The sequence below is a fragment of the Eutrema salsugineum genome, unplaced genomic scaffold (assembly GCF_000478725.1).
Source record: "Eutrema salsugineum unplaced genomic scaffold, Eutsalg1_0 scaffold_10, whole genome shotgun sequence".
NCBI lineage: Eukaryota > Viridiplantae > Streptophyta > Magnoliopsida > Brassicales > Brassicaceae > Eutrema > Eutrema salsugineum.
The window spans coordinates 10,223,205-10,241,887 of record NW_006256908.1 but is presented as its reverse complement, the minus strand read 5'-3'; the positions used below and the strand labels follow the sequence as shown (position 1 = coordinate 10,241,887).

General features: G+C 38.1%; 3 protein-coding genes across 3 annotated transcripts; 2 read left to right on the top strand and 1 right to left on the bottom strand.

Moving 5' to 3' along the window:
- Positions 1 to 576: 576 nt before the first annotated feature.
- LOC18027276 (probable receptor-like protein kinase At2g39360) lies at positions 577 to 3,576 on the top strand. The gene has a single exon (XM_006411099.2). The coding sequence runs from the start codon at positions 915 to 917 to the stop codon at positions 3,384 to 3,386; it is 2,472 nt and encodes an 823-aa protein (XP_006411162.1). The 5' UTR covers positions 577 to 914; the 3' UTR covers positions 3,387 to 3,576.
- Positions 3,577 to 8,753: 5,177 nt separating this feature from the next.
- On the top strand, positions 8,754 to 11,261 carry LOC18027275 (ABC transporter G family member 1). The gene has a single exon (XM_006411098.2). The coding sequence runs from the start codon at positions 8,894 to 8,896 to the stop codon at positions 11,132 to 11,134; it is 2,241 nt and encodes a 746-aa protein (XP_006411161.1). The 5' UTR covers positions 8,754 to 8,893; the 3' UTR covers positions 11,135 to 11,261.
- On the bottom strand, positions 11,211 to 17,757 carry LOC18027274 (SAC3 family protein A). Its single transcript, XM_006411097.2, has 14 exons — positions 17,503 to 17,757; positions 17,265 to 17,336; positions 15,787 to 16,680; positions 15,107 to 15,526; positions 14,873 to 14,974; positions 14,529 to 14,626; positions 14,248 to 14,416; positions 13,580 to 14,062; positions 13,350 to 13,490; positions 13,156 to 13,215; positions 12,488 to 12,618; positions 12,058 to 12,191; positions 11,739 to 11,968; positions 11,211 to 11,600 (listed from the first exon to the last, which is right to left on the bottom strand). The coding sequence occupies exons 2-14, from the start codon at positions 17,319 to 17,321 to the stop codon at positions 11,505 to 11,507; spliced, it is 3,015 nt and encodes a 1,004-aa protein (XP_006411160.1). The 5' UTR covers positions 17,322 to 17,336; positions 17,503 to 17,757; the 3' UTR covers positions 11,211 to 11,504.
- Between the last annotated feature and the right edge of the window lie 926 nt (positions 17,758 to 18,683).

The window sequence follows — 18,683 nt, the reverse complement described above, 5'->3', positions numbered from 1 at the left end:
TATGTTGTAAACATACTAGTTATGTCATGTATCTGAAAATTTAAATAATGTTTTTTTACTAGTATAATTTTTCCTTGAAACGTTATTTTCATTTTTTTTTAGAAGAGAAATACTTATAATAATTACGATATTTCTCTGATATAAAATAAGAATAAATAAATATTGAATGTTTCAATTTTCAAACAAGGGATTATCCTAAAAGACAATTTATTCTGTCGCCTTCATGAACAATGCAAACCTAACGGCACGTTTGAAGCCGGTGGGAAATAGTTGTCTTTGATTTATAATTTATTATGTCCATTGTCTCCAATCAAAATCACACAAATATCACAATCTCATCTTCTTCCTCCTCCTTTTGGCTTCTTATCCTCGTTTCTATTTATATATTATTTCTCTTAATATCTTAATGAATTTCCAGCTTGATGAACATGTCAGAACCGAAATGTTGAAAACGAAATTTACAGAAAAATACAAAACTTTCTCGTGGCCCCTTGTTGATTTTAGATTTGTTAAGCAGCTTTTGATTTTCGTCAACAGATTGGTTAATCAACTTGTTCCTCTCTCTCTCTCGTCTTTTTGCTTAAAACCCATTTTCAAAACCCTGAAACTAATCCAAGACCTTTTTCTCCCCCGATAATCTCTTGTCACAATTCTTTTGGTCAATTGATTAGTGTAAACGCGTAGTTATTGAGCTGATGTAAATGTTTGTGTTCATGAAGCTTTTTTGCAAACACATCTCACTTTTCTTTTCAGCTTACAATTATCCTCTCCAAAATAATCTCTGTGTTCCTTCACAATTTTCCAGAATAGTTGGAATTGGTGATACCCATTTGTCCAATTTACGATTTTTTACTCCTCTGTATTCTTGAATTTTTCTTCCGATTCACTTGTGGTTTCTCTGTTCATCGTTGGCTATGATAAACCTAAAGTTCTTTACTTTATGGGTTTTAACCGCTCTCTGTTCTACACGGGTCTCCTCTGCCTCTGATAGCTTCTTCCTCAACTGTGGATCGCCGGAGAATGTAACAGTCACCAATAGAACCTTCGAATCCGACAACAATCTTGGTCGGGAAATCTTCGATTCCACGCGAGGAGTCTCGGTCCGAACCACCGATTCGAATTCCCTTCCTTCAGGAGACGAATCGACTCTGTTCGAGACGGCGAGAGTTTTCTCCGACGAATCAATTTACCGATTCCCGATTGAGCAACACGGTTGGTTCATAATCCGCCTTTACTTTCTACCTTTCGTCTCAGCTTCTCGAGATCTAATCACAGCTAGATTCTCGGTTTCGGCTCAGAATTTCACTCTGATCAAAGATTACAAACCCTCGAAGACCTCCATTGTTAAGGAATACAGTTTAAACATCTCGACAGATAATCTATCTCTCGAGTTTCTTCCCAAAACCGATTCTTTCGCATTCATCAACGCCTTGGAAGTCTTCAGGCTTCCAGAGAATCTGCTACCTGAAGAAGCAGGACTCATCGGTACACAGAGCAGCAAGAAGAATCTCAAGCTAAGTACTCATGCGATGGAGACTGTTTCTCGAGTAAACATGGGGAATGTGAGTGTGGGTCGTGACCAGGATAAGCTATGGAGACAATGGGATTCGGATTCTGCGTATATGGGAGAAGCTCATTTTGGTCTGCCTGTGTTGAACCTCAAAGCTGTTAACTTTAGTGCTGGTGGGATCACAGATGTCAATGCGCCGGTTTACGTCTATGGAACCGCCACGAGGTTGAATTCTGAGAACAATCCAAACACAAACGCTAATCTAACTTGGACATTCCAAGTCGAGCCTGGTTTCGATTACTTTCTCCGGTTTCACTTCTGTAACATCATAGTGGATCCTTTTGGATTCGAGCGTCAGATAAGCTTTGACATTTTTGTGAACTCAGAGAAAGTTGATTCCGTTGATATGACAGAGGTTGCAAATGGCACCTTTGGAGCTCCTTATTTTGTTGATGCAGTGATGCGGAAGTCGAAAAGTCATGAAGGAGCGTTGAATCTATCTATTGGTGGAGTTATGGATGTTTCTTTGTACCCTGTTTCTTTTATCAATGGATTTGAGGTTTTGAAGCTAAGCAACGATAAGCGGAGCCTTGATGTTTCTGATGCTGTTTTCCCTGGAAGTTCTTCTCGTAACAAGAGTTCAAATCCGAGAATCGGATTGATAGCTGGATTATCTGCAGCTCTGTGTGTTGGTCTAGTGTTTGGTGTGGTTGTATTTTCGTGGTGTCTAAGGAAAAGAAGAAGTAGAAATAGACAAATGCAGAGTGTTCATTCTAGAGGAGATGAGCAGATTAAGCAGAACGAAACAGGTGAAAGCTTAATCTTTTCGAGCTCAAAGATCGGTTATCGTTTCCCATTGGCCTTAATCAAGGAAGCAACAGATGATTTTGATGAAAGGTTAGTGATTGGAGTTGGTGGGTTTGGTAAAGTTTTCAAAGGAGTCTTGAGAGACAAAACCGAGATAGCTGTGAAACGAGGTGCTCCACAGTCTCGCCAAGGTCTAGCGGAGTTTAAGACAGAGATCGAAATGCTTTCTCAGTTCAGACACAGGCATTTAGTTTCTTTAATCGGGTATTGCGATGAGAACAGCGAGATGATCATTGTCTATGAGTATATGGAGAAGGGAACGCTTAAGAACCATCTCTATGACTCAGATAACCCGAGATTGAGCTGGAAACAGAGGCTTGAGATATGTGTTGGTGCAGCTAGAGGGCTTCATTATCTCCACACAGGTTCCACAAGAGCCATCATACACCGTGATGTGAAATCAGCTAACATTCTCTTGGATGAGAATTTTATGGCCAAAGTTGCAGACTTTGGATTGTCTAAGACTGGTCCAGATCTTGATCAGACACATGTGAGTACAGCGGTCAAAGGAAGCTTTGGTTATCTTGATCCAGAGTACTTGACAAGACAGCAGTTGACTGAGAAATCCGATGTTTACTCTTTTGGTGTGGTGATGCTTGAAGTACTATGCGGGAGACCTGTGATTGATCCATCTCTTCCGAGAGAGAAAGTGAATTTGATCGAGTGGGCGATGAAACTGGTGAAGAAAGGGAAACTTGAAGAGATCATTGACCCTTTTCTTGATGGGAAAGTGAAGATTGAAGAGCTGAAGAAGTACTGTGAGATAACAGACAAGTGTTTGGCACAAAACGGAACTGAGAGACCAACAATGGGAGATTTGTTGTGGAACCTAGAGTTCATGCTACAGCTCCAGGCAAAAGACGAGAAAGCAGAGATGGTGGAAGATGATCCAGAGGCGAGCGTCGTGGGCTCAACCCTGCAGTTTAGTGTGAATGGAGTGGGAGATATTGCAGGGATCTCAATGAGCAAAGTTTTCGCGCAAATGGTGGTGAGAGAAGAAACACGATAAAAAGATTTGATAAAAAAAGAAGAGTATCTTAGTTACAAAGTGTTGTTTGTACAGTGAGGGAGAAGAAGAGAGAACACGTTACTGTTTTATACATTGTTGTAGGAAATTCAAGTGTGTTTGTTGTATACACTGCAGAAATCCTAAACAGATTGTTATACTTTCTATACATATATTTGCATTGATATTTCAGCTCTTCTTGTGTTTTGTTTTTAAATGCTTTTATAAGTTAACTACATTGATGATACCAAACGTATAGAAGTAGCGTTTGAACTATAGCTGCAATGGCATCAATCAAGCCACAGTCCACAGACGAATTAGATTATGACCATAATGTACTACTATCGTATTCTTGACATTGTTAAGATGGACATGTCTGACTAATGAGACTATGAAATCTCAATCTTGCCATCATTGCAGTTAGGATCGTAAAGTATCATTTGAGATTAGTAACATAACAATAAAGCAAATGCATAATGGCATTTGCTTTAGGGGTAAAGACGTAAATTCACTTCTGGCCAATTCGATTTTGGTCCGAGTACGAGTGCTTTATAGTGAACTCGCGGTAACTTCTTTTGCTCATCTCCGGAATTAGTCAGGCGGTCCTCTCAATTTTCTCGAGGAGAGTGACTGAGTGATTAATTCTAGTCAACAGGGCCCATTATGAATGCATGGCCCAGATTAGTTGGGAGGAGAGATGATCAATTATCTAGGAGCTTTTGAGGGTCATACAAATACAACAGAGGTCTGACTAGTAGTGCTAGATATCGAACAATAAATCAGTTAAATTATATAAATTACTTCTAGTAGAGATAAAAAAAAAATAGAGAAGAAGAAGAGGATGCAGATTCGTTTTAATTGCGATTTACATAACACAAGAATTACGTTTCATGAAGAGACTTGCGGATAAATTGTATTTCATGACTTAAAAATGAGATAACGCTGAAAAAACGTAAAAACCTATGAATTTTTCTGTTTTTATTTTTATTTTAAGACATTGCCGAAAAGGCTTTTTTTCCAACTAGTGGAAACTTTGTAAACCAGTGGTTGTAAGTGAAAACATATTTTATAAACTTAAAAAAAAAAGACAGTGGTCCAAATTAATATAAAGTCGGCTACGCTCTTTGAAGTTTCCCTTGTTGAAATATGGTAATGAATTTTCCCGTCCTTTGATCGTGGCGGCATGTAGGGAAAATACAGTTAGAAGTTGGTAATCAAAAGTCAACGAAAAGTTAATTACCAAAAAGTCAATTTGAGATTGGAAATGTAAGCTTCCCCCTATCATATTTAATGCTTACACATGTTATCAATAACACCGCCTAGGGCTGGGATTCTAAGAAGGTGGGAATATGATAGTGACTTAGTGAGGTACAAATTAATAAAAATGCATTTTCGATCAGTATACAGTGCGTGATTTGAGAAAATTTGATCGGATAAATCAATAAGAGATTTCCATCGGCCAAGAGTCAAAAAGTAGTATTTTGGAGGACGTTGATGTGTTGTGCCTAATGACTATAAAGACACTTATTTTAAGTTTACAATACACCTGGATTTTCAAATTACACTTAACTTTGTCTTCTAGGAAAAAAAAAACTACTTTCGTCTTAAAAATAGACAATAGACAATAGACAATAGACAAATGTTTCTAAATGTATATCATCATAAGCACAACTTTCCATAAATTCAACAACGACTATAGATTTTTTCTTTTGGATAAAATATGAATTCCTAATTAAAAAAAAAAAACAGAAGAACTTTGTATTTACAAGTAGCTAGGCTTATATAAGGGGTTTCTAGCTAGGGTCCCCAAAAAAAAAAAATCCTGGATGAAACTACGAAGACTTCAAACACGAGATTACATGTGAGTGAACCAGTTTGAAAGGAGAATTTGGTAACCTTTCAGGTTTCTCCTTGCCAAGAAGATGTCTCGTATGGTTCGGTCTAGTTGTTGACAGGGAGCTTGAAATGTCTTTAATTGATGTGCTGTTCTAAAGTCGGTTCGTAGAAATGGTAATTAAAGATCTTTATAATATCAACGATATCTTTTGCATCTTCTAAATCCTTATATAAGTTATTGCGCTTCAAAAAAGAAAAATATTGGTTTAAACAGCGAGACGTTTGTCCGAGTTTTATTTGGACTCTATTCCAAACCTGGCTGCTAAATTCGCAAAGCACATGATCCCTTGTTTTCGGAAGCAGACAGCATTTACAACATGCATTTGAGGTTTTGATCCCCCAATTATGACTATAGATCAATCTACGTCAAGTTTATAATTTACGTTTTGAACATACACTTGAATTTTTAATTTTCCTTCTAAAATACACTATAGAAATATTTAACAATCATGACTATTATATTATATATAGCTCTATCTATAGTCTTTTCGCGAATATTCAAAACCAGAGGCAAAATATCTATTTCTGTAAGATTTTTTGTTCTAACGTACGGATAATTGATGTTATTGCTTTGGCAAGGATGATCATATGGGCGAGTGATGGCACAGATATCGAAGAGTCACGCTCACGCATTCAAATTCGAATTCATAGGATCTTCTAAAATTTCCGTCATGCATGCATGGACATTTGAGCATTAATGTGATAACAGCTTTCCTTATAATATCTTCACATATATATTACCTAATTGGTGACATACATTTGACTTTAATCACATGCATCGCCATAAATATGAAGTCATATTATCGATCCATATGCAAGCTGCAAGCATCTATAGTGATTCAAGGAATTCGAATAAATATATATACCAACCTTACATAAATTTTATCAAGAAACAAAAAACCTTAGATTAATAAATTGACACACCAATAGAAAACCTATTGTCTCTTCGTTTTATCATAAATGAGAACATTAAAGCATCGCAATTATAATCTCTGTAGAAATTTAGATAATTATATTTAAAATGTATATATTAATTAACATAAAATGTTTATATTTTATTCCATCTGTTCCACAATATTTGATGTTTTAGATTTTTTACACTTATTAAGAAATAATAAATACATCTTTTTACTAACTACTTTTTGTTTTTGTTTTAATTATTTTACTATTTCCAATAAATGTATAAACATTATTTTCACTTCCAAATACTATTTCAAAAATTTGATATTTTTATAACCAATGTAAATTAAGTATTTTTTAATTTATAAATAAAATAGTATTAAATACTCCTAAAACATCATATTTTCTGGAACAAGAATAAATCATAAAACATCATCTATTTAGGAACAGAGAGAGTATATGACAATGAAAAATAACCGATAAAACTGGACAGCTAAGGAAAACTACCATGCATGGTACGCGTTTATACCAAAAAAATTACCATGGTACAATCGCTTGTAATGTTTCCATGTGTTTTTGACGTCTTTAATTTTCTAAAGTTTATCCTATAATTTGTTTTTTTGTTAAGATTGAGTTCTCGACTTCTCGTTTAATTTTACTATCATTTTTTCCCTTGACAATGAAAACGAACCTTATGTAAATGACTTGACGACATATGATACCAATAGAAAACCTACGGATGCTCTCTTGATTTGGGCTCGGTACAGTAACAAATTAGTAAAAGACACAGAAACATGGTATTTAACATAGCATTTCGAATTACGTTTAACAAGTACCAACAGATCCACCAATTAAAACGCTATAGTCATATATATAGAAAAATATAACATGGCACACTACTCACTATTTAAAGGTGTGACAGATTATTCATTCGATTAGGCAACATTTAACTAACTACTTCGCCAGGAGGTTGCAATATGTGATTTTGCTATAATATTGTTATTCTTGCAGTTGGCTATATCAGTTTGTCACCATATACGTAATGTGTGCACACATACGTTATGTTAACATGCGTCATGCGTGTACACATTTATAACCAAAAAAGAATATGACATATTATAAGTTTTTGGGTGGCTTATTAGGCTACGAACATAAATTAACAACTAACTTTTCGAATTAAGCTTTGTCTTTGTTTTTAACTATCAGACATAGGTATATCAACTACTTTATTGTCTGGCCACTCGAGATAAGAGAGTTTTTCTGGTCTCTCATACTACCAAAAAAAAAAGACTTGATTCGAAGCTTTTACTTATCGTTTATGAGAGACTTGACTCGAAACTTTTATTTTACGTTCATCACCTGATCACTCGATCAAACGTTCCATGTGCGATTGAAGATTTTTCCGGCATTTTGTTAGGCTTTTAATTAGGTTCGCGCGGCGCAAGTGAAGTAGCTAAGCTACATAGCCTTGTAGATATTTGTTATAGATTAAGTTAGCCTTGTAGACATTTATTATAGATTAAGTTAATGTTTTAATTGGACCGACTGTTAAATATATAGACCAATATAAAACATCGGTCTACATGCCTAGATCCTTGTATGTATATATACTAATACTAGTACACACGCACAATCCATTCACAAGTGGGCATCAATTTTGCATGACTTTTGTTTGGATTTTATTTTCGCTTTTTAACTACCTCATCAATCATCTATTCCCAAGCTATGACTATCATGTATAGTAGAAAGTTTGTCATTTTCACATTTTAAATTTGGTTTTACCTAACGCTATTTTTTTGTCAACTACCTAAACCGCAATTAAGAATACTCCTCTACAAAAAAAAAAGAGAGCATATATAAGCTGATTCTTCTAACTAGTAACTAGGTAACGACCAGATGGTGTTTGTGACCTTATATCATAGTAGCAACGATGAGCCTTCTTTTTATAAGTTCCTTTATTTGCTTCCATTTTCTTATGGGAAGGATTAATCTAATTTTCTGTCAGAGTAACCACTTCTACATTATATACAGAATTTGAACATTCACTCGAAATTATGAAAAACAAGAGCATTAATGAGGCCAAGTATGGGAAACACACACACACACACGAAAGTCCTCGTCCCATGCCTATCTATATGTTAGATCAACAAATACTACCTTTTACCTAATTACCTAATTCCCAAGTCAATTATAACCCATATCTCCACGTGTCATGTGCCCACCGATTTTCTTTACTCCGTTAATCGTTATCCCGCCCAAAAGAAGAAGAAAACGTATTTGGTCTTTCCACTTTTGGGCACTTTGGATTTCATAGGTCGGCTCTTCACCTTCCCCTAATAAAAAAACAATAAATCAAAATTGCATTTACATCCAAACAGTCAAAATATAAACCTAACACACCTTTCCCATGCAACTCACAAAGACTTTTTCATTTTAATAACATTTCTCACATCAAAGCCGTCGTGTCTTCACACAGACACACACGCCTTTTGATGCACTCTCGCTTCTATATAAGCATATAGTAAGATACATAGAAAGAGACATATTCAAGAAACCTCACTAACTTTTGTTTCTTCTTCTTCTTCTTCTTTGAGAGAGATAGCCTAAAGTCGTTAAACACAGTTTCGTGTATCTCAAGGAAATACTTCAATGAGTGTGTATTAAGTTGGTTAATTTGTTACTCTGAAGAGTGTTCAGTCTTTTTTTTTTTAACAATGGCTCGTATTGTTGCAGCTAATGATGACGATACGCCGCACTTTTACTCCATGGAGCTCAACTCCATCTCCTCCGTTTCCGATTCCACCTTAGGGCAACTTCTGAAGAGCGTCAGTGACGTCAGGAAAGTAGCCATTGGAGACGAGACTCCAGTCCACGAATCAATGAACCGTGACTACGAAGATGATCTCATGCGTACTGTTCCTTTCGTTCTCTCTTTCGACAATCTCACTTACAATGTCTCTATTAGCCGGAAACTAGAGTTCCGCAATCTCATTCCACGGCGGAAAACAGAGGATCCCGAGATAGCTCAAACCGGAAGGCCGAATACTAAAACCCTTCTCGATAACATCTCCGGCGAGACTCGAGATGGAGAGATCATGGCCGTTCTTGGAGCAAGCGGGTCAGGGAAATCAACTCTGATCGATGCATTGGCGAATCGGATTGCTAAAGGAAGCTTGAAAGGAAAGGTGAAGCTAAACGGAGAAACTCTTCAATCTCGGATGCTCAAAGTTATATCAGCTTACGTGATGCAAGATGATCTTCTCTTCCCTATGCTCACTGTGGAAGAAACACTAATGTTCGCTGCTGATTTCCGCCTCCCGAGGAGCTTACCTAAATCTAAGAAGAAACTTCGTGTTCAAGCTTTGATTGATCAATTGGGAATCAGGAACGCTGCTAAAACGATTATCGGCGACGAAGGTCACCGTGGAATCTCCGGTGGTGAGAGAAGACGTGTTTCGATCGGGATTGATATAATCCACGACCCGATTCTTCTCTTTCTCGATGAGCCTACGTCTGGCTTGGACTCGACGAGTGCGTTCATGGTGGTTAAAGTGTTGAAGAGGATTGCGCAGAGTGGCAGTATCGTAATTATGTCTATTCACCAGCCGAGTCACAGAGTTCTCGGTTTGCTTGACCGGTTAATCTTCTTGTCTCGCGGCCACACCGTCTACAGCGGATCTCCGGCGAGTCTTCCCCGTTTCTTCGCCGAGTTCGGGAATCCAATCCCGGAGAACGAGAATAGAACGGAATTCGCACTCGATCTAATCCGCGAGCTTGAAGGATCCGCCGGAGGAACGAGAGGATTAGTCGAATTCAACAAAAAATGGCAAGAGATGAAAAAGCAGAAAAACCGTCAACCACCACTGACTCCTCCTGCATCACCGTACCCAAATCTAACCCTAAAAGAAGCAATCTCCGCTAGTATCAGCAGAGGAAAGCTAGTATCCGGCGGAGAATCCGCCGCTATTCCACACGGTGGAGGAAACACGACAACGACGTTAGCCGTGCCTGCATTCGCAAATCCGATCTGGATCGAAATCAAAACTCTCTCAAAACGCTCAATGCTGAACTCTCAAAGACAACCAGAGCTATTCGGAATCAGACTCGCCTCCGTAGTTATCACCGGATTCATCTTAGCCACCGTCTTCTGGCGATTAGACAATTCCCCTAAAGGAGTTCAAGAGCGGCTAGGGTTCTTCGCTTTCGCGATGTCGACAATGTTCTACACTTGCGCCGAAGCACTACCAGTTTTCCTCCAGGAACGTTACATCTTCATGAGAGAAACCGCTTACAACGCTTACCGGAGATCCTCCTACGTTCTCTCTCACGCCATCGTCTCCTTCCCGTCGCTCATCTTCCTCTCTATAGCCTTCGCCGCGACGACGTTTTGGGCAGTGGGCTTAGACGGAGGCCCAATGGGCCTATTGTTCTACTGTTTGATCATATTAGCCTCTTTTTGGTCAGGAAGCTCCTTCGTCACGTTTCTGTCAGGAGTGGTTCCACATGTGATGTTGGGTTACACAATCGTCGTCGCTATCTTAGCTTATTTCTTGCTGTTCAGTGGATTCTTCATCAACAGAAACAGAATCCCAGATTACTGGATTTGGTTTCATTACTTGTCTTTGGTGAAATATCCGTACGAAGCTGTTTTACAGAACGAGTTTTCTGATGCGACCAAGTGTTTTGTGAGAGGTGTTCAGATTTTCGACAACACGCCGTTAGGGGAATTGCCGGAAGGGATGAAGCTGAGGCTGCTCGATACGGTGAGCCGGTCGCTCGGTACGACGATTTCGAGCTCGACGTGTTTGACCACTGGTGCCGATATTCTGACGCAGCAAGGTGTGACTCAGCTGAGCAAATGGAATTGTTTGCTTGTCACGGTAGCTTTTGGGTTCTTTTTTAGGGTTTTGTTTTACTTCTGTTTGTTGCTTGGAAGCAAGAACAAGAGGAGGTAAAATACACGGAAATGAAGAATGCTAAGAGACCCAAAACAAAACATACTTGTATTTTCTGTTGTAATTCCTTGAATCGTTTAAATGTAAAATGCTTTTTCATTTATATAAAAGAAAGAGTATTGCTGGATATCTCAAAGTCTTTAGAAGAATAAGGATTTTTCCATATTCACAATAACGAATTACAAACACATTTGGTTTCTCTTTCAAAAGACCTCCTACACCTATTAAGTATTATAAACCTAAAATGTCATACCTGAGATTATGTGTGGCAAAAGATGATGATGATGATGATGATGATGATTGCCAGAGAGGCATTTTGGCTTCTTTTCTTTTCCATCAGACTACACAACAAACATTAATTCTTTTTTCGTCATGTACGCGTAAAAAAATCATTGACATCTAGATTTCGGTCTCCATGAGCAACTGCATCTTCAGGTTCTGGCATGAACAGACTCGGTGTCGACGCCTACACGAGAAATAACACAAGTTCAGTCCTCATCTATCCATATCTTGAGAATAAGGAACTCGACATTTATATGGCTTTGAATTAAAGTGAACCCCGTTTCTCATCAAAAACTTTTGGCAAATTCAAAAGAAGACTTACCTTGGTGTCAAGAAGCATATCACCGTTACTGTCAGCTATGAGGCTAGCACCATGGGCTTTTAGCCATTGAGAACACTCCTCCATACCATCGGTCTCCTTTTCACCGGTACTTTCGCTTGAAGCACCAGTAAAGCCCAACACTTGGACTAAGTATGAGACCGGGATTGTCGGACGACAACTCCGAGACATAAAAGTCACTGCCTTATAACGCATCTTCTCCACATAGAGATCTGCAAATAAACATGAAAATAGTTCTTTACACATCTATTAAACTGTTCAAACATATCAAACGAGTTTACATATGTGATATGTCCCCCACCCATGAGGCAACTGTTCATGTTTGGTGCAGTCTTGTAGAGTCTGAAGAACATAACATAATTTCCTGATGTAACAGCTGCACGAACTGAGAGAGCATGTCTAACTGCTTCATCCTTCTTAGCTTCTTCGGATAATCTACAGAACAATGAAGATACTTCAGAGATCACAAAATTACTCAATCTCATGCATATCACCCCAATAAAAGGAGTAACCTATTCACACTGATAGGAATATAAGTTAAAAATAATAAAAAACTATCACACAGGTGGAGTGAACATTCATAACTCCATTACTATTCCCAGTTGGCCACTCACAGAACTTTTGTAGCAAACGTTATTCTCATCTTCCCACGAAACTTTCATTTATCAATGTTTCTCGTGAAAAGTCTATGCTTAAACAGAGCCCAGAGAAGTAAATTAAAAAGCACTAACCTGGACATAGATGATAGCAGTTCTCGGTTGTTGTTAGAATGTAAGGTAATATAGAGCAGACTGTACGCAGCAAACTCCAGAGAGCACCCTTCTATACCTTCCGCGTACAGAATTTTTAACTGTGACAGGCACTGTAACAAAAATAAAAACCAATTCAGCAAGACTACAAATACCCTGCGATTTATATTAAGTATCCTCAGGAATATACAATAGATGTATTCTACAAGACTTGATGAAACAGCATCATCATTATATTGCAAAATCAATGCAAACTGGAGCCAAAATTCAACGTAACATGTCACCAGAACTATAATTGCTTTTTGCGAATTTCTCTCTGATTTACTCTAACCATTATATCTATAGCATCTTCCCAGCTATGGCAGTCAGAATCATTCTTCAAGTTCTACTGTACTGATTTTAAACCTACAGGCCCAACTCAACAGGTAGTTTTCCAACAGCTAAACCGGGAAATGATTTCAACTATTCTATCACTATCAAATTCCCTGCATAGCTGGGAAGAATTTCCCTGGATCTCAATCTCGCAGTGGTTAGTACTCTATATAAGTATATATTAGGAAAAAAGGACAACTATTTTCAACCGGATTAGATCTCGACAATCTGAATGATTTCTATCCAGCAATATGGACAATCTGTGCTAGCGTACCAACCTGATTATACTCAGGTAAATCCCCAGCCTCCAAAGCCAATCTAGCATGTGTTTCATAAACCTGAAATAGACATTGCACATGAAACAATCATAAACAAGCTCGTTGGGTTACATGTCCTGTAACTAGGATAAACCTCCCACCAGGAAATGGATCCTACATGCAACAACCCTCAACATTGGGACTCAATAATATACCTTAGCTGTTAAATGATTGTGTATCCGTTGTACTGTGAGGTCTTGGCGAATAGATTTTAGCTGATCACATTTATAGAGATAATTCTTTTGAGAATCCTGAACCATTAACAGAGCTTTTTCCAGCACATCCTCTGGCCTTACCTGCAAAGCCGTTTGGTTACAAACAAGTCAATCAAAAACATCAGTCTGGGTGTCGAAAAGATTACTAGGTATAAGTTACTGATATTTACGGTGGAAGGATCCGGTGCAGAAGTAAGACGGAGATAACGTTTCTCAATTTCCTGGCAACTTCCTTTAACAGTTAGTGAATCCCAGTCAATGTCTTCCACAGCTCTGCTGCCACTTTCATCAAAATCTCTGCTAAGCCTCAGTGCAGTGGCTCTTCTAGACTGCAAATTTCCAACATTTACATTCTTAGGTTTAGGAGTATCATTCCCTCGGCCGTGCCCTTGAACTTTTTCAAAACGCTTGGAACGACTATCACGCCGCTTCTTTTCCTCGGCAGAACTAGCAAGTGCCATTGTGCTGGAATAGTAAGGTGTCAAATCCTTGTCACTATCACTAGATGCCTCATCATCAATGGCAGTAGCTGCACCACCAGAAAAACGCTGTCGCTTGACAGGCCGCTGGAAACTCTTTTTTGCAGAATTTTGCCCAGAGTAAGTTGGCTTGAAGCCAGTGACAGCATCCACCTTTTGAAAACTCTCAGAGTTCTGCAAAATGTTTCTATTAGAACCAGTCGATTGCAAGACGAGAATTTCTAACAGCTAAATAAAAATTCAACCGACAACTAAATGCTTTCTTTTCATTTCCTTTGACCAGACATAAATAAATGTATAATCACTATCACCCGTAGCAGCATCCCTACACAAATAAATAATAAGGAACGAATGTTAACCTTTTTGTTAATTTCATTTTGGTGATTCCAACCTCCAAACTTAACACCACTGCTGAAAGTTGAAGCTGACTTGACAAATGGTTTTGCTTCCAGTACCGGCTCCCATCTACTTTTGGGTCGTCTTATTGGGCTCTTATTTTGGAACGAAGAAATAAGAGTACAGCTCGACCTGCAGCACAGCGTAAAACTTAGTAGCAAATCATATGAATCCAAACATATTATAAAGAACGAAAGTCACATATTATGCAGGCTGGAGATAAGGAAGGAAAACAGGGCCATACTCAGTGTTAGTCATATGTGTGCTCAGGACAGTTGAGAGAGGCTCAGTATCCCAATCCCGAGTATTAAGACTACCATCATCCGTAGCTTTGGTGATGATCTAAAATACAAAAATAAGCATCAGCATGCAAAGCAACCCAAGTTAATATGGTATTCTAATAAATGAATTTATTCTTGTTCCAAGAGATGGCATGAAACATCTTAACCAAACTACATATTTACTCCGACGATCAAGTTAAAGAAGTTCATTCGAATTTGGCATTAACATTAAGCTGAGCACAATGAGTAACTAGAAAGAACCATTTATCATGCTAAAATAGTGTAACTACAGTGCGCCAATATTTACCTCCCTCAGGGCGGCCTGGCAAGATGCCTTTTCTGTATCATCTTTGCAGCGTGCAAAAGCCCTCTCGACAAACCCACGAAGTGATTTGGGGAAGGTTCCAGGCTACAAGCAACAAGATTATTTTTTTCCAATGTCAATATAAAGAGAACTTACTCAATATACAATTTATAGTGGCCAACATTTAATGTCTACTTCACTTATTAGGTAATAAAGAATTGAAAAAAGGAGCCTTACCTCAGGCATAGCAGTGGTGTGGCCTTTCGGCTTTGGCATTGAAACACTAACATATGCAGGTGTTTGGGTTGCACCGGCTCCTGAACTATCTTTATCCATTTTGGGAAAACCTGATGGCAAGTTCGAAGCAATTCTAGGGTTAGTTGGAATCTGTACTTTGCTTACCCTTGGTGTATCCACTGACGGTGTTGTCTGAGTAGGCTGGCGATAGCCTAACGGTGCCTGATGAATGGAAGACTGAGAGTTCATTCCTTGAGGATATGTAGGTCTCTGATGCCCCTGAAACGGAGTCTCATATAAGGGTTTCGTCTCCAGAGGACTCTGGTAATGATTTTGCGGAGGAACAGGATAATGAGCTTGCTGGTTTGGTGTTTGATGCATCCAGTAGGCATCATTAGAGGCACTAACCGCTGCACCAGGCTGAGAAAATAATGAAAATGACTACTTAGTTTTCATAATAAGGATATCCAATTAAAAAGACTCTAGTGAAAGAAAGCAATCAGTGACCACGTCTATACTTAACATGTTCTAAGAATTGACTCAAGCAAGTATTGCTTAGCTAATTTATCAGGAGAACAAAAAACATGTTCTCAATAAGCCACAAGCAGGAAAAAGGCATTAGTCATATAAGCTTAAGAACACAAATTTGCTCTACGCCCTCATGAAAGTAAAAACTGAACCTGCTGAGAAGGTGGTTGGGAGGAGTTGGTTTCCTGTCTCCAAGGTTGGGCATAAGACGGAGCAGGCTGACCATTAGAAGCAGGCATTTCACTGGTAACACCAGGAACTGGAAAGCTCTGACTAAATGAACTAGTGGCAGACTTTTCCGTGCCCGGGGCACAGGGTACTTCTGCTTGACTGTAATAATCTGGCCACTGTTGGTAGTTCTGTTGATAATGTACAGGTATTGTAGTTGCAGTAGTGGAGCTATGAGTGTTAGCAGCGTCAGGTGTATAATTTTGATATGAGTTTGATGTATAGTCCGTATAGTTTCCCTGGTTTGATGTAGGAGTCTGATTGCTGTAGTTTGTATTTGGGTAACCTCCAGCCGTTTGGTTGTTATAATTTGTACTTTGGTAACCTCCAGTAGTCTGATAATCAGCAGGATTGTAGTAAGTTCCTGAATAACTTGCAGTCCCAGCATAAGATCCTGGATTCTGAAATGAGGAAATAGGCTGATAAGGAGCACCTGTGTTTTGATACGCCCCTACAGGCTGAGAATATGACTGGCTAGGTTGCTGTTGATAGCTACTGTAGTAATTGGAATATCCCGTGTTTGAATAGTTGTGTGGGTCAGAAGAGGTCTGGTATGGCGTATATCCACTATAATCTTGTGCCACATTAGCAGTTCCAGACGTCGTTGAGCTAGTGAAGGATGCAGTATTCGGTATTTCTTGCACATTTCCTGAGGCTGGCCCTGTAGGCTGTGGATGGTAATAGTTTGAATTTGAATAGTTCCCATTCTCCACAACCTGATTGTCCACCCTCTGTGCTGTCCATGGGGCACCGTCAGACCCAGTTGAGTATTGATATGAAGATATCTGCCCTTGGTTTCCATCAATACCATATCGTTTCTGTGAAAACATAAAAAGCGTTAGTAGTGGCAAAACTGAATACTTATCCGCCATATGGCACTGGCAATCTTCAGTTACAGCAAAAACAAATTACAAAAACAAAGTCTAAAAGTTATAAGAATCATAGACAAACAACAAACAGAAAGGTCATTCTCATATCAAGACTAAATCTGCAACTTGAGATGCTTAAAACCTCTCACAGTCTCAAGTCGATCTGAAAGAACCTCAAACATAATAAGCGACAAACTTCATGCAGTAAATGATCAACAGCGAAGTGTCTTAAGTTCTTAACCTAACCAAACACTTAAACGAATTTGTTGTAACAAAGTACTTTCCATCTTTGAACTGTTTTGTAAATGGTAAACTACTAGTGAAAACCATCCATTACAGCAAAGAGAAGATGATCACAAGCACCAAATAATTTGGAACTACCACCACAGCAAACAAAAATCACCAAATCCAATTCACGCAACAACACAAACACAAATACTAATTGGAGACCCAATGCAATAAACTATCACTTGACTAGATTTTAAATAATGCATATAAAGGAGAAAAACGAAAGAAAGGACACAAGAGATTACCTCAATGGAATTAGGGTCCAGTGGAGCTGCGGCCTGAGTGTTCCCTCCTTGATTCATTCTACCATAAACATCCTGCAACAAAAAAAAAAAAAAAAAGAAAACATCATCTCATACGATTAGACTCACTTTCGATTCGGATTTCGGTAACACAAGCAGAAGAACTAAGTTCGTAGGCAATAAAAAAACCATAGAAAAGCCCTAAATAGACAATAGAGATAAGAGGAGCAGTAATTTGTACCAGTGACGCTCCAATTTGTGTCTTCTTCGTTAGAATACCGCCGGTGAAGAATCGAATTGAAATAGTATAGTAGAGCAGGATTCCAGATCAAACCAAAACAAAGATAACAAAGGAAACGAATAGAGCAAAAAAAAAAAAAAACAAGAAGGCGAATAAAAAATATAAATCAAGGGAACAACAAAGAGAGTTTCAAATCTATCCAAATTACAGAACACGGAGAAAATCGAGGAATCTGGCCGAGGAAAAACAATTTGTTGTGCCGGAGACGAAGATTGTCAAATTTTTACGGTAAACTAGCGTGGCGGGTCGGGTCGGTTCGGGTCGAGTCTGTCCGGGTCGGGTTGTAGTGTTGAAATTGGGATTTTTTTTTTTTTACGTCAAAATACTTGTTGAAATTGGGAATTTTTTTTCCTTTTCTTAGTGAAAACTGAAAATCCGTAAGAAAGGAAAAAACAACGTTTGCCTTTTTGTAAACGTAATAACGTAAAAAAATTTGCTCATAATTCAAAAGATTTGCAATAATTTTTGGGTTAAAAATATATCTTCGATGTTGAAATTGGTATTCCGAAAGTAAACACATATCTAATTTTGTCTGAACTGATATCAAATAAAATTTTGTCTTACGGAATTCATGAGATATCGTTTATCAAAAAAACAAAAAAAAATCATGAGATATCATATCATAACGTCAGTTTAAATTATAGTTTACAAATTGTCTTAAAAATAAACCACATTTCATGTATATCTTGTTCTTGGCTGCTCAACACGAACAAGGAGTGGGATTCATGGGAAGGTTACTCCGAGATCAAGATGAAAAGTTATGGAAATTTTCAGGTAATATTTCTAAATTTTTATACTCACTAACTTGATGACTCTTGATCGTATCCTGAAGAATCTTTTTTTTTTTTTTTTTTCAATTCTGTTTCCCTTGCTTTAGCTGATCATCTTAATAAAACCTAGGATTTTCATAAACGTGTTAGAGAAGAAATCGTAAAACGGGTAACAAATCTTGAAACTTTTTTGAAGCTTTGCAGATTGTTTTCTTACGTGTATTTGTCATAGGATGATGACTCTGTTTTCCTCATAACAGCTTAAATATCGTCCAATTGTTTTACAAAGGATTAGTTGACAAAAATAGAATTCTCCGAGTATGTAAAGAAAATGTCTAATGACTCCGTGTG